The following is a 13,936-nucleotide window of genomic DNA, read 5'->3' as shown; positions in this document are numbered from 1 at the left end:
GTATCCACTGCAAAGTGATCACCACAATAACCTAGTTATCATCAGTCACTATACAAAATTAATTTTTTTTTTTTGTGGTGAGAACTTTTAAGATTTACTCTCTTGGCAACTTTATCAAATATACAATACAAAGTTATGAACTAGAGTTGCCATGTTGTATATCATATCCCCATGAATTATTTATTTTATGCCTGGAAGTTTGTACATCTTGACCCCCTTTCACATATATCTTCCACGCCCCAAACCCCTGCCCTTCTGGCAACCACCAGCATCTATAAGTCTTCTTTTGTTTGGATTTTTTAAAATTCCAAATGTAAGTGAAATCTTACAGTATTTGTTTTTTCTCAGATTTATTTTACTTAGTATAATACCTTCAAAGTCCATCCGTGTTGTCACCAATGGCACGATCCCCTTTTTTATGGCTAAGTAGTACTCCGTTTTATATACGTATACATCTTTATCCAGTCACCTGTTGATGGGGATTTAGGTTGTTTCTATATCTTAGCTATTGCAAATAATGTTGCAGTGAACATAGGGGCATATACATCTTTTCAAACTAGTGTTTTTATTTTCTTTAGATAAATACCCGGAAGTAGAGTTGCTGGATCATATGGTAGTTCTATTTTCAATCTTTTGAGGAATCTCTATGCTGTTTTCCATAGTGGCTCCACCAATTCACATCCCCACCAAAAGCGCAAGAGAGTTCCCTTTTCTTCACATCCTCACCAATACTGTTATTTCTTATCATTTTTGAAACTAGTCATTCTAACAGGTGTGAGACAATATCTCCAGTGGTTTTGATTTGCATTTCCCTGATAATTAGTGACGTTGAGCCTCTTTTCATGTGTCTGTTGTCCATCTACATACCTTCTTTGGAAAAATGTCTATTTAGATCATCTCCCCATTTTTTTTACTGGACTGTTTGGTTTTTGATTGTTTGTTGTATGAGTTCTTTATGTGTTTTGGATGTCAATCTCTTATTAGATAGATGATTGCAAAATACTTTCTCCCATTCAGTGGCCTGTCTTTCATTTTGTTTCCTTTCATTTGGTTTCCTTTGCGACGCTTGAGTCTTTTATGTTGCTGTAGTCCCCACTTGTTTACTTTCACTTTTGTTGACTTTGCTTGTAGAGTCAGATTCAAAAATTTATTGCCAAGACTGAAGTAGCTTACTGCTTATGTTTTTTTCTAATATTTTATGGTTTCAAGTCTTAATTTAAGTCTTTAATTTATTTTGAGTTATTTTTTGTGTATGGTGCCCAACAGTGGCCTAGAGCCAGTATTTTGCATGTATTTCTCAACAACACTGATTGAAGAGACTGTCCTTTTCCCATTGTCCGTTCTTGCCTCATTTGCGATAAATCAATTCAGTATACATGCATGGGCTTATTTGGGGGTTTTCTATCCTGTTCCATTGATCTGTGTGTCTGTTTTTATGCCAATACCATACTGTTTTAATTATTATTGCTTTGTAGTATAGTTTGAAATTGAGGAGACTAATGTCTCCAGATTTGTTTTTCTTTTTCAAGATTGCTTTGGCTTTTAAGGATCTTTTGTGGTTCCACACAAATTTTAGAATTGTTTGTTCTGTATCTGTGAAAAATGTCATGGACATGTTGACAAGAATTGTATTAAATCTGTAGATCGCTTATGGGAGTATGGACATTTTAACAATAGTAATTCTTACAATTCATGAGCACAAAATATCTTTCCATTTATTTATGTCTTCTATTTCTTTCATCCGGGTTTTATAGTTTTCAGTACACAGGTCTTTTACTTCCTTAGTTAAATTTCTTCCTAGGTATTTTTCTTTATCATACAATTATAAATGGTATTTTTTCTTAATTTCTCTTTTTTGATACTTCATTTTTAATGTATAGAAACACAACTGATTTTTGTAGAGTCTTTTCATGAAGTCTATAAGGTTTTCGATGTATGAAATCATGTCATCTGCAAGTAGTGACAGTTTTACTTCTTCCTTTCCTATTTGGATAGCTTTTCTTTCCTTTTCTTCCTAATCACTCTGGTAAGGGCTTCCAATATTATGTTGAAGAAAAGTGATAAGAGTGGATATCCTTGTCTTGTTCTTGATCTTAAAGGAAAAACTTTCAGCTTTTCACCATTGAGTATGATGTTAGCTGTGGGTTTGTCATATATGGCTTTTATCACATTGAGCTATATTCCCTCTATCCTCACTTTCTGAGAGTTTTTATCATTAATGGATGTTGAATTTTGTCAAAATTTTTATGCATCTATTGAGCTTATCATATGATTTTTCCCCTTCATTTTGTTAATGTGGTGTATCATGATGATTGATTGGCAGATATTGAACCATCCTTGCATCCCTGGAATAAATCCCACTTGATCATGGTGTATGATTCTTTTAATGCTAATGCAAATGTTGAATTTGGTTTGCTAATATTTTGTTGGAGATTTTGCATCTATGTTCATCAGGGATATTTGGCCTATAATTTTCTATTTGTTTTTTTTTTTTTTTTTTTTTTTGGTGGTGTCCTTGTCTGGTTTTGGTGTCAGGGTAGTGGTGGCCAAATAAAATAGTTTGTCTTTAAGTTTTTGAAAGAGTTTGAGAATGATAGATATTAAATCTTTGAAAGTATTGTAGAAGTCACCAGTAAAGTCGTCTGGTCCTGAAATACATTTATTGGGAATTTTTTAAAAACTGATTTAATTTCCTCATTAATAATTGGTCTATTCAGATTTTCTATTCTTCATGATTCAATCCTGAAAAACTCTGATTTATATTTTTTGGAATTTATGTATTTCTTTTTTTTAAATTTTTTTTTTCAACGTTTATTTATTTTTGGGACAGAGAGAGACAGAGCATGAACAGGGGAAGGGCAGAGAGAGAGGGAGACACAGAATCGGAAACAGGCTCCAGGCTCTGAGCCATCAGCCCAGAGCCTGACGCGGGGCTCGAACTCACGGACCGCGAGATCGTGACCTGGCTGAAGTCGGACGCTTAACCGACTGCGCCACCCAGGCGCCCCTGGAATTTATGTATTTCTTCTAAGTAGTCCAATTTATTGGTGTATAATTCATGGTATTTTCTTACGATCTTTTTTATTTCTGTGGTACTGGATGTAACTTTTCTTCTTTCATTTCTGATTTTATTTTTTAAATCTCTCTCTTTTGCTCTTGGTGAGTCTAGGTAAAATTTATCAATTGGTTTATCTTTTTAAAGAACATGCTCTTGGGGCACCTGCATGGCTCAGTCGGTTAAGCATCTGACTCTTAATTTTGGCTCAGGTCAAGATCTCACAGTCCTGATTTCAAGCCCAACTTGGGGCTCTGCACTAAGGGTGGGATTCCGCACCCCATCCTCCCTCGTCCCCTTCCCCACTCTCACACACAGGCTCTCTCTCTCTCACAAAATAAATAAATAAACATTTTTTAAAAAATAACATGCTCTTAATTTTATAGATCTTTTCTACCATTTTTCCAGTCTCTATTTCATTTATTTCCACTATGATCTTTATTATTTCCTTCCTTCTACCAACTTTAGGCTTCATTTTTCCTTTTTTTTTTTTTTTTTGGTTTCTTTAAGTGTAAAGTTAGGTTATTTATGTATGCACCCATGGAAAAAGGTAAGTTCAGGATGCTCTTATACTACTGTTTTGAGTTGCCCCTCACTTGAATTTTTTCAGACTTTGATTTTTTTTCCTAGACTCACCTTTCCTATTAGACAAGCAGTTGCTGCCTTAAAAACCAAACCACCCCAAAAACAAACAAAACAATACAAAACAAAATAATAACAAAAATCAAATTTGTTTTAAAATTTTTAAAAAAAATTTTAAAAACCTGCTATATTGGAAGAAATTTGGAAGGGTATTTTCTGTCTGGCCTCCTAAATAGCTCCCCTAAAATATTTCATTGTCTGGCTAATATAGTATAAGTGTTACTAATTTCTAGGTAGTTGGCACTATGCTATACACAAAGCAGATGAAAGTTCTGCTTTCATCAAGTTAATTAAATGCTAGGACAATATTTATTCAATGTCCCTATGTCAGAAAACATTTAATTCTTATTTCAGTTTCTTTTTCTAAGATTATTAGAAATGTCTGAAGGTCTTAATTTGGGAAAACATAGTGAGTTTTGAGGAACGTGTCTATTCCTTTTTAACTGATTTATACCCATTTTGAGAGAAAAAGAGAGAGAGAGCTGCACAAGCGGGAGAGGGGCAGAGAGAGAGGGAGAGAGAGAGAGGGGGAAACACAGAATCCAAAGCAGGCTCCAGGCTCTGAGCTGTCAGCACAGAGCCAGACGCAGGGCTCAAACCCATGGACCGTGAGATCATGACCTGAGCTGAAGTCGGATGCTTACCCAACTAAGCCACCCAGGCGCCCTGTGATTTATATTATATCTTTATTTATATCTCCGAATTTTATACTTTAAGCCTATGCCTCACAAACTGTTACACTTCTGTCCAGCCCCCAATCTCTGGACGGCTTTGTTGGTAATTCCCCCCTCCCCAAACCTCACTTTGTTCCCTCAGTCTTGTCAACATTCAAAGTTTATTTTCTTTCTTGATGATAAGTCACATCTACTCAGGTTAAAAATCCACTGGACATTGAAAGGTATTTATCTTTAAGAGACAGCCAAGCAGTCCTTGCCTCTCTCCGTAGCTCTGAAATCTTTTTTTCCTAATCAAAGAGAGTCACCATTAATGAATACACTCTATGCAAGGCATTATTCTGCATTCCTTATGTTCATTATCTCGTTTCACCTTACAACAACTGTGTAATTGTTAATCTGTGTAATTTGTGTGATTTGTCAATGAAAAAACTGAAGTTTAGTGAAGTTCAGTCATTGATCAAAGCTAACACAATAAATGGCAGCCGAGTTGCAGACCTATTTCAAGACTCTAAAGTAGTGATTCTCAACCCAGCTGTACATTAGTCATCTGGGGAGCTTTAAAAATAATAAACTGATTCGGCATAGGGTGGTGCGCATAAAATCCATCAGTTATATCAATCTCTGTGATTCAATATGGATTTTTATTTAAAGAGTATTTTTCAAAGCTCCCATGTGATTCTAGGACTGGGACTAGGACTGAGAAATTGCTCAAAAAGCCTGATTCTTTTTATAATGGGATGTTTTCTTTCAGAGGCTTAAAGTCAAGCAATAATCAGTCAGGATAGTGATTACAGTGGGATTTTCCTACGATAAAATTATTTGTAGGATTCAGCATTCCTAATGCATGTATGTATATTATCTCCAGTCACTAAAAACTTACTCAGTACCAACCATTCCAAGAAGCACATTTGATGCATCATCTTACTTATACCTTGAAATAACCCAATTAAATATTGTCACTTCCATTGTACAGAGAGAAAGCATATATTTAGAGAAGCCAGACACCTTTCCCAGGGCCAGCTAGGTACTAAGGGGCAAAGCCAGGATTTGTGGGCTTGGAACCTCCCTTCTTTATAACAAGAAAGGACTGTGGAAGGAGAACCAATTGGCCAGGCTGATTGTTTTGAACTTGCAGTTTTCTCCAACTGGATATTTCTTAGTTCTCCATTTACTTAAACTAAAATAGTTTCATTTCCAGTATAGGGTCAAAAGACTAAACTCATTTTCGGCACCTTTCAACAAAGACGAGTTTCAGGTTTTTGACTTCGGAATGCTATCTGCCTGCTGGATCAAGAAGCTTAGGACATCATTCTGCCCAGTGGCGTGGAAATCCCCAGTCAGGAATTCCTCTGCTATTAAAACAGAGGCATATTCTTACTGCTACTTCTTCTAGAGCATAATTCTAGTTCTGGCATTGTCCCAGACATAGTTTCCACATGGTGTATTCAAGACAACTACTGAATCCCAGGGTTGCTGGGATTTTACCCATAATTTCAGAGTAGGGATCTTACTTTTGCAGTTTAAAGGGCAATTAAACAAAACTGAGACAAGTTGTCTTTTGAAAGCATACATTTTTTTAAGGAACTATGCTCCAGAAGGAGAGACTTGGATAAGAATCTGTAGTCCAGTGAGAATATGGAGCTCTGGGAATCGGGATTGTAAATGCTTTACTGAGGAAATTTGTGGATATTATTTCAGGATCAAATTAATAACCAAACTTCATGCGTAATACAATGTATTTAGAAGTCACATTGTTGTTTGCCTATTATAATAACATCAAAGGAGAGGAAATACTTTAAAAATATTGTTTCTCCTTTAAATAATATATTTTTCCTCTTATATATAATGAGAATCATATAGGTAATTAAATTTTGCTGTTGACTTTGGCCACCAGGAAATTTAAACAAATTGTTCATGTCCTGCGAGACTACATTCTAACCTTTCCTCCTTGTCTTGACTTTCTACTGTAACTTTTTTTTTAATTCTAATTATTCATGTTTTTGTAACTATATTTGTTCATACAAGCATCTTTAAACATTTTATGAAATATGGCAAGGAAACAACAAATTAGTAGTGAAATCCAACTCCTGCCAAGGCCTGTTGTATGAAAGCAATGAATGAAAAAAGGAAACTGAGGAATGTGATACATGTTACAATTGCAAAAGATAACTGATTCTAGCCTGTTAAGTACACGGTCCTCCAGAGAATTATAAAGCTTATGAATATAGGCAGTAAAGAATATCCACCCACCAAACTCCATTCTCTGGCAAACCATATCCTTTCTCCTATGCTGTGTTGGCTATCCTATTGTCATTCAAAATGGCTCTCTACACACAGAGCTGTACCATTCTATTTCTTTCTAGGCAGTACTTATCCATATACTGATACTTCTGCATTCTGATTTATAGTGCTGTTTTTTTGGTTAAATAACAACGAGTATGTAACATGGAAATTAACAAGGTTGTTAAAGAGCTTTCTGAATTTCTAAAATTCCAAATTTAGGAGTTATTTCATGGGTTATGTATGATCTACATATAATTCTTTTCTTCCTCAGGGTGAATTGCTATAGCGTGGTATCTGCCCAGTGCCCCTTTGGTGGTTTCAAGATGTCTGGAAATGGAAGAGAACTGTAAGAACCACTTTCTATTAAGACAAATGTTTACCTTGATAAAAATGGTTGTCACTCAATGGAATTAATCCATAGTTGCTATTTGAATTAAAACCTACCTCTGTTCTTCCCTGGAAATTCCTACTGTCAAATAGCTTTTAAAAGCTGGATTTAGCCCATGAGTGCAAAAAAGTGATGGCATAGGGGAAATATAACATATTAAGCTCCTACTATTCATAAGGGACCATGCTAAGCACTTTACCTTAGTTATTGAAATAATGCCAACTTTTACGATTTCTTCCTGGATATAAGAATGTAATCCATCTGGGAAACATTTCCACAAAGGAGGCAGAAACTACAAATTGGTGACTGTAAGAAGTGTGAATATATAAGAACACTCCAGTCATTTAAATATGCCTCTTAAACAAGTAAATCATGTGACTTTATCTCAAAAAGCTTTTCAGCGTAAGAAGAGTGATTCTCACGTGTTGAAATATTTTTGATGTGGAATCTAAAATTTAAAAAATTTTTTTTTTCAACGTTTATTTATTTTTGGGACAGAGAGAGACAGAGCACGAACGGGGGAGGGGCAGAGAGAGAGGGAGACACAGAATCGGAAACAGGCTCCAGGCTCTGAGCCATCAGCCCAGAGCCCGACGCGGGGCTCGAACTCACGGACCGCGAGATCGTGACCTGGCTGAAGTCGGACGCTTAACCGACTGCGCCACCCAGGCGCCCCGTGGAATCTAAAATTTTAAATTACCTCAATTAATTATCTTTTTGTACTAAAATATAAGCTGAAAGGGAAATTTAACTAAGGAAAACATGTTTTATAGTCATGACTATGCTCAGAATATATATACAAAATCATTTACAAGCCTTTAGTTTTTAGAAACCTGGGTGTATAGACTTTTTATAATGTGCATATACACGTGTATACACAGAACGGGGTGACAAATGTTTGGTTGATTTTATTCAAACAATTCTAACCATTTTATTTCTTAAACATTTCTTGTATTTATCAACACATTTTAAAAGTCATGCGGCAAAAAGACACATCATATACAAACCCTATGGAATCAAACATAGTTAAAGCTGTTCATTCTGTAAATAGCAAGAGCAAATGAGTCTCGGTTTCTAAAGGTCATGAATGCATTAGGTAGCCATCTACTTTGTCATTTGAATAAATCAGTGAAATTGAAATGACGCAATCTCCTTGGAGAACCAATAAAAAAGAAGGATGATAAAATGATCCATCCTTCTCCTCAATACACATTTGTTAAGTACTTGCCCAGGAGCCCCAGAAACATGATACCACATCCCATCCTCCACATAATTGTGGTGGCAGGAGGAATATGTCAAAAGATAAGTAGTGCAAAATAACCTATACACAACATGAAGTAGTCATAAACTGTGAGTTCATAAGTCATGAGGTAGAAAAGTAGATAAAATGCAGAGCACACAGCACTGAAGGACAGAAAACCTGGGCACCACCAGAATATAACATCCGTGGCATGGCTCTATCTGCCACAATTTTCATCCATCAGGTAAAATCAGCAATAGTGGGTGGGGATAGGAGTGGGAGAATGATGTAGAAGGTCTACGAGCTCCTTTCCATACTTAAGATTCTATAGTGTTAACCCCTGTGATAACTCAGTGGATAAGAACTTACTGGCAGTTGACCCTACAGAAAATACAGGACTCGATCTAGGGCAGGAAACAAATGTAGGATGTCAGTAAGCAGAGAAGAGGGCATTCTTGAACACAACGTTACATGTGACACGTGGAGGGGTTTGTGAATTTGGATGGCTGGCGAGGACTTGTGGAGTTGGGGAGTATGATACCAGAGTTAAGTAGGATACAGATTAAGAAGTCTTGGCTTACATTTCATTAGTAGAGCAGTGAAAAGCCATGGCTATCTGTAGAATGGTGTTGGGGAGGTGGAATGACAAAGGATCAACATATAAAGGGAGCATGGCCCGGTAGAGGAAGCTTAATTGGACACTAAGCGACCTGCACTTGTATCCCAACTCCACCTTTTGCTGGCCATGCAGCCTGTTTCACGTTGTCCAACTTTGGAGCCTCCATTTCCTCTTATTCAAAATGGCGATGTTAGCAAGCCTCTTGAGATAGTCTTTTGAGAGTGAAATGACACACCCTGTGCCTGTTCGCCAGCATTCTGTCACAAGGTGAGGACTCGGCAAATGGTTCCTTCCTTCCCTGGTTTCTTTTCTTTACAGTATTCATTATTAGAGAGTCCCTTGGCAGAACTACTTTGTACAAAAAGCTGTAACAAAGGTTAGATTATTTTGAAGGGCGGAGTTCGTGGCTGGCCCAGCTACCTAAGACATTTCCCTAGGAATATTGAAGATAAAACGATCAAAGGGGACAAAATAACTAAGAAGGACCAAATAGGTCAATTTTGTTGATTATAGTTTGGTCCAACTTTATGGTTGAGGCATACAGAAATCAAATAAGGGAGGGCATGGAATGTCAGAATTAAACTTCAGTAATTTCTTAAAATTCTGGGAAATGAATACAGATAATTCCTTTTTACATCTGTATAAATATAAAGAAAAGAGTCAGTCTGTAATTTTTTCCTTCAAAAATTCCAGTTGAGGATGCTGTTAATTTCTACTTGAAACCAAATTTGGTGAACTTAATAAACAAGTCATTTGCTACAAGATGTTTAAAGAGAATTACTGAAGCAATAACCTCGCACGACTCCTAAGGGCTCAGTTACAATTTATCCTCAAAGATAGGAAGGTATAATTGATCAGTTGGGAACAAATTCCTTAGAGAGCCAAAAATAGTGGTACACGGACCTCAGTGTGGTGGCAATACAAAGCGCCCAAACCAGGGTTTGGGTCTCAGATCATGGTGCTGGCCCTGCAATGAGTCAAATGGTAGAAATTCCTTCCTGTGTGTAATTGTACTAATTTTCACTTCAGTTAACATAAGTCACTTGAGACTTCACTAGTATATCATTGCAAACTCCATTGGTTCTCAACACCTCACAAGCTCTTTCTTTCCTCCTGTCCCTTGGAGAAAAGGGGAGCATGAAATTGTTGTGAACTACTGGACTGATAAACCAAGCTCGCAGGAATATTTTTTGTTTGATTATGTTCACCAAGTCAGTCTAACATTACCTCTGTGCTTACTTAAATAGTGCCAGGCTCAGTTCTTGGTACAGAGTGAAAAAAAAAAAAAACAAAAAACAAAACAGATGTAGCTTATTTACTAGTACTTTATTACTACAGTGTGGACCTTGGGTGAGAAGCAAGGTTATCATGTGTAAGTTTGTTGGAAATACTACTACTGAAACAGAATCAGCATTTTAAAAAATTTATTTTTTTCAACGTTTATTTATTTTTGGGACAGAGAGAGACAGAGCATGAATGGGGGAGGGGCAGAGAGAGAGGGAGACACAGAATCAGAAACAGACTCCAGGCTCTGAGCCATCAGCCCAGAGCCTGACGCGGGGCTCGAACTCACGGACCGTGAGATCGTGACCTGGCTGAAGTCGGACGCTTAACCAACTGCGCCACCCAGGCGCCCCCAGAATCAGCATTTTAATAAGGTCCCAGGTGATTGGTACATTGAGGAATTTAGCACAAAACTAGTAGCTCATAGACTGGCAAGATAATGAGAAATGCAAACAGATGTTTTTGTGTTATATTATAGACAGGAATGTCTACGCATTGGAATACTCCGGAGTGGGACTTAGTTCAACTTGCGTATGACAATAATGACACTTAGTACTCTCCTGAGAGTTTCAAGTGTCCCTGTAACAAAATACAATGGAAAGCCTATTGGCAGAAATCATGGGTTAATTTATCTAACTTTGTGAGATAAAATACTTACTAAAATATTATCCCTTAATGGGTTTCAGACAACTGAGGCTAAGCCCTTTAATTACTTTGAAGAACATGTTCATTGAAGCTTTTAGAAGGTATTTTCAGAAGCTTAATTGCCCAGGAAAATAATCAGTGTAAGAAGATTAGGTTACCCAAGAGAAAAAGATGTCTTCTACATACCTGTCTACCTCACCAGAAGGGAGGGGTAGAAAAGGATCAAGATCATTTTCTTCTGCAAGCCTGCATGTGCCTGAGTGTTGTAATTGTAAGAGTGTTCCTGTGTACATGCGATGTAGTCCTATCATCAAAATAATCCAGAGAATAAGGAAGCTCAGTGCTTTTCGTTATTTCTTCAGCAGAGGGTAAATCACAGGTTCCAAAATGGGTAGGAACTCTCAATGAACCCAATAATAGGATACCAGGATCCTAATTGATTAACTCAGGTTAATTCTTGGTCATTTGGTTTGGATTTAAGAGTTATAGAAGCAAATGGCAGTGGTTGTCTGAATAGAAAAACCCCAAACCCACAAGCAGCCCAAAGGTCTGAAATTGGGCCAATGAACCCTGTCTTCTCTCCTTTCAAAACAAAACAGAAAGAAAGAAAGAAAGAAAGAAAGAAAGAAAGAAAGAAGGGAGGGAGAGAGGGAGGAAGGGAGGGAGGGAGGGAGGGAGGAAGGAAGGAAGGAAGGGAGGGAGGGAGGAAGAAAACCTGTAACAATAAAAGTCAGGATTTGTTTTGTTTTCCCAAAGTCAAGAGATACTGTTAATACTACTGCTAGAAAATATTTTGTGTCAAACCGTATCAGGGCACTTTAGAATGAAAATAGAAGTCTGGCCATTTTTTGGCCCCTCATCACTTCCAGGCCAATCACACACAGTAAAAACACTAAGCTAAGCTGTACTTGAATTTACAGTTTTACTCCACTACTCAAGTGATTGTATATTACTACTTCTCCTCTTGTACTAATATGTCTTGTTTATTTGAACCTAAACTAGAAATGATACAATTCTTCTTGGACTGAACCGTCTTTTTTCGTGTGGTGACTATTTGTTTACAGTCAAATAGAACAATGTCAAAACTGGACAATTTCTGTGCAAATCAACAGAATGTACATGGTCATTTAAAACGCAAAAAAAAAAATTATTGAAAATTTGCCCCACAAGGGGATTTATGTGAGACCAGATATCTTATGGGTGGCTGGCTGGCTACTATTTGAAATGTTTCTGTACACAGAAAATATTTTGCATTGTCCCTAACCAGATAGGCAAGAACAAATTTGTACCAAATCATGGACTAGTACAATTGTACTGCTGTGCTAAATTCTGTGGGTTTTCCCCCTGTCTAGGGGAGAATATGGTCTCCACGAATACACAGAGGTCAAGACGGTCACAATGAAAATTTCTCAGAAGAACTCATAAAGAAACTACAAGAGTGGAGCAAAGAACCCTCAGTGGATAAGCATCTCCTCCAGTCGCTAATATATCGTAGTGGGTTTTAAATACAAAACTGTTCTTTTCTTGATTTTGTTTTAAAACGTAAGCTAATCATATTAGCATTAAGATTATACGTAGAACACTTGACGTGTAGCTTATTCTGAAAGAATCCTTTTTCTTCTGATATGTGACCCCTAAGTCACATGGGGATGGATTTGAGGCAAGATCTCTTTAAGCTCTGTGATAGTTACGTGCTTCTCTTTGTAGCTACTTGTCCGGAATAATCATGTTACAGAAGAGGACCAGTTGCCATATAGCTTCTTTCTCTAATGACTCCTTAAAGTCCTCAACACACCCTTGAACTGCAGAGCAGATGTGTTCTGTTCCCAATAGTTTTGACGTCACTGGAGTTTGTTGAAATGTTTCCTAGAATGTCATGTCTGCTTGTCAAATGAAGTCCTGCTTGAAATACTTAGCTGTAATCTAAACGTAAAGCTTAATAAAAACAACCTTGCATGATTTTTGTCAAGTTTGGATTTTTTAAGTAGAAGTTTTGGTTATGGGGATTTACTACTCTCCCTGTCATTCGAAAGCAATGTTAAATTGGGCACAAATATGTATTTAAGAAGAAAAGTCAAAAACACTCATTCTCAAATAGGTAAAGAAAGAGATTTTCTTTTCCAGAGGAATTCTTGAAATCAATAGTAAACATTTAAAGTAAGTGGCTTCAGTCTTTCAGCAAGTATTTATTGAGTTTGTAGATAGTTCTGTGCACTACATTAGGTATTATTAAAAAAAAAAACAGGTGAATAGTGGATGTTCCATTACCTCAAAATGCTTTGATTTAATGGGGAACAAAAACGCCATACACCAAGAAAATTTTTTTAGTGATGGGGCATAGAAAGGGAATGAGAATTGAAGAAAACTGAAGAGCGTGATAATAATGTACCAATGGGGTAGAGATGACCTTTAACTGAGGGAATTGGGAAGAACCTCATGGAAGAAATTTAACAGGATATGAACCTGAATAATGAGCAGATTTGCAGTGAATAAGGAGGAAAGAGGCTCCATATCATACTTTCTCTCAGGGCATATTCCATTGGAAAAAATGGAAAAATTCTATATCATATTTTCCTCTCCTGGAGTTTCAAATTGCACATTGCTGTTTTCTAGGTTCTGAGAAGTTCTAGCACCTGCTTAGTTTTGTTTAATACATATTTTCTTCTAAATTTATTTAACCGTAGACCTTCCCTTTCTCCTGTCAGTTAAAACTGATTAACATTAAGGAATCCACATTGCTGGACACTGTTCTACACAACAAATTAGCACTGAGTGCTCTGAGGAGAGCTAGAGATCAAGGCGGGGCAGCTGGAAGAATGAATGTCCTCAGTGTAAATTAACATATTTGTGCCCTCATACAAAGAACTTCTGCCTGGGTTCCCATGTAGAAAGTAAAAACAAGTGGGTATTTTGTGTGCACATATATTCTAAAAGGCTCTTCGTTCAGTAACCTAAAATGTTTAGATTAACATTTTTTTCAGATTCAGATTTTATAAAAATAATTATTTATCATCTTACATCAGCAGATACCTCTGTAACACTGTTGTTAGGACATGTAACAGCTGCCACAATGTATGAACAAACGCAATTCTTTGGCTTCTCA

General features: G+C 36.8%; 1 protein-coding gene across 1 annotated transcript in view; it reads left to right on the top strand.

The window, feature by feature from the left end:
• ALDH1A1 (aldehyde dehydrogenase 1 family member A1) overlaps positions 1-12,792 on the top strand; it is a 60,059-nt gene extending 47,267 nt beyond the window's left edge. Inside the window, exons 12-13 of the mRNA XM_045468162.1 lie at positions 6,929-7,003; positions 12,186-12,792. Of these exons, the coding sequence (XP_045324118.1) occupies positions 6,929-7,003; positions 12,186-12,258 (148 nt within the window). The 3' untranslated portion in view covers positions 12,259-12,792. The remainder of the gene's footprint in view (positions 1-6,928; positions 7,004-12,185) is intronic.
• The last annotated feature ends 1,144 nt before the right edge of the window (positions 12,793-13,936 follow it).

The sequence above is a fragment of the Leopardus geoffroyi genome, chromosome D4, assembly GCF_018350155.1.
Source record: "Leopardus geoffroyi isolate Oge1 chromosome D4, O.geoffroyi_Oge1_pat1.0, whole genome shotgun sequence".
Classification (NCBI taxonomy): domain Eukaryota; kingdom Metazoa; phylum Chordata; class Mammalia; order Carnivora; family Felidae; genus Leopardus; species Leopardus geoffroyi.
The sequence above is the reverse complement of the archived record's forward strand: the minus strand, read 5'-3'. Positions and strand labels throughout refer to the sequence as shown.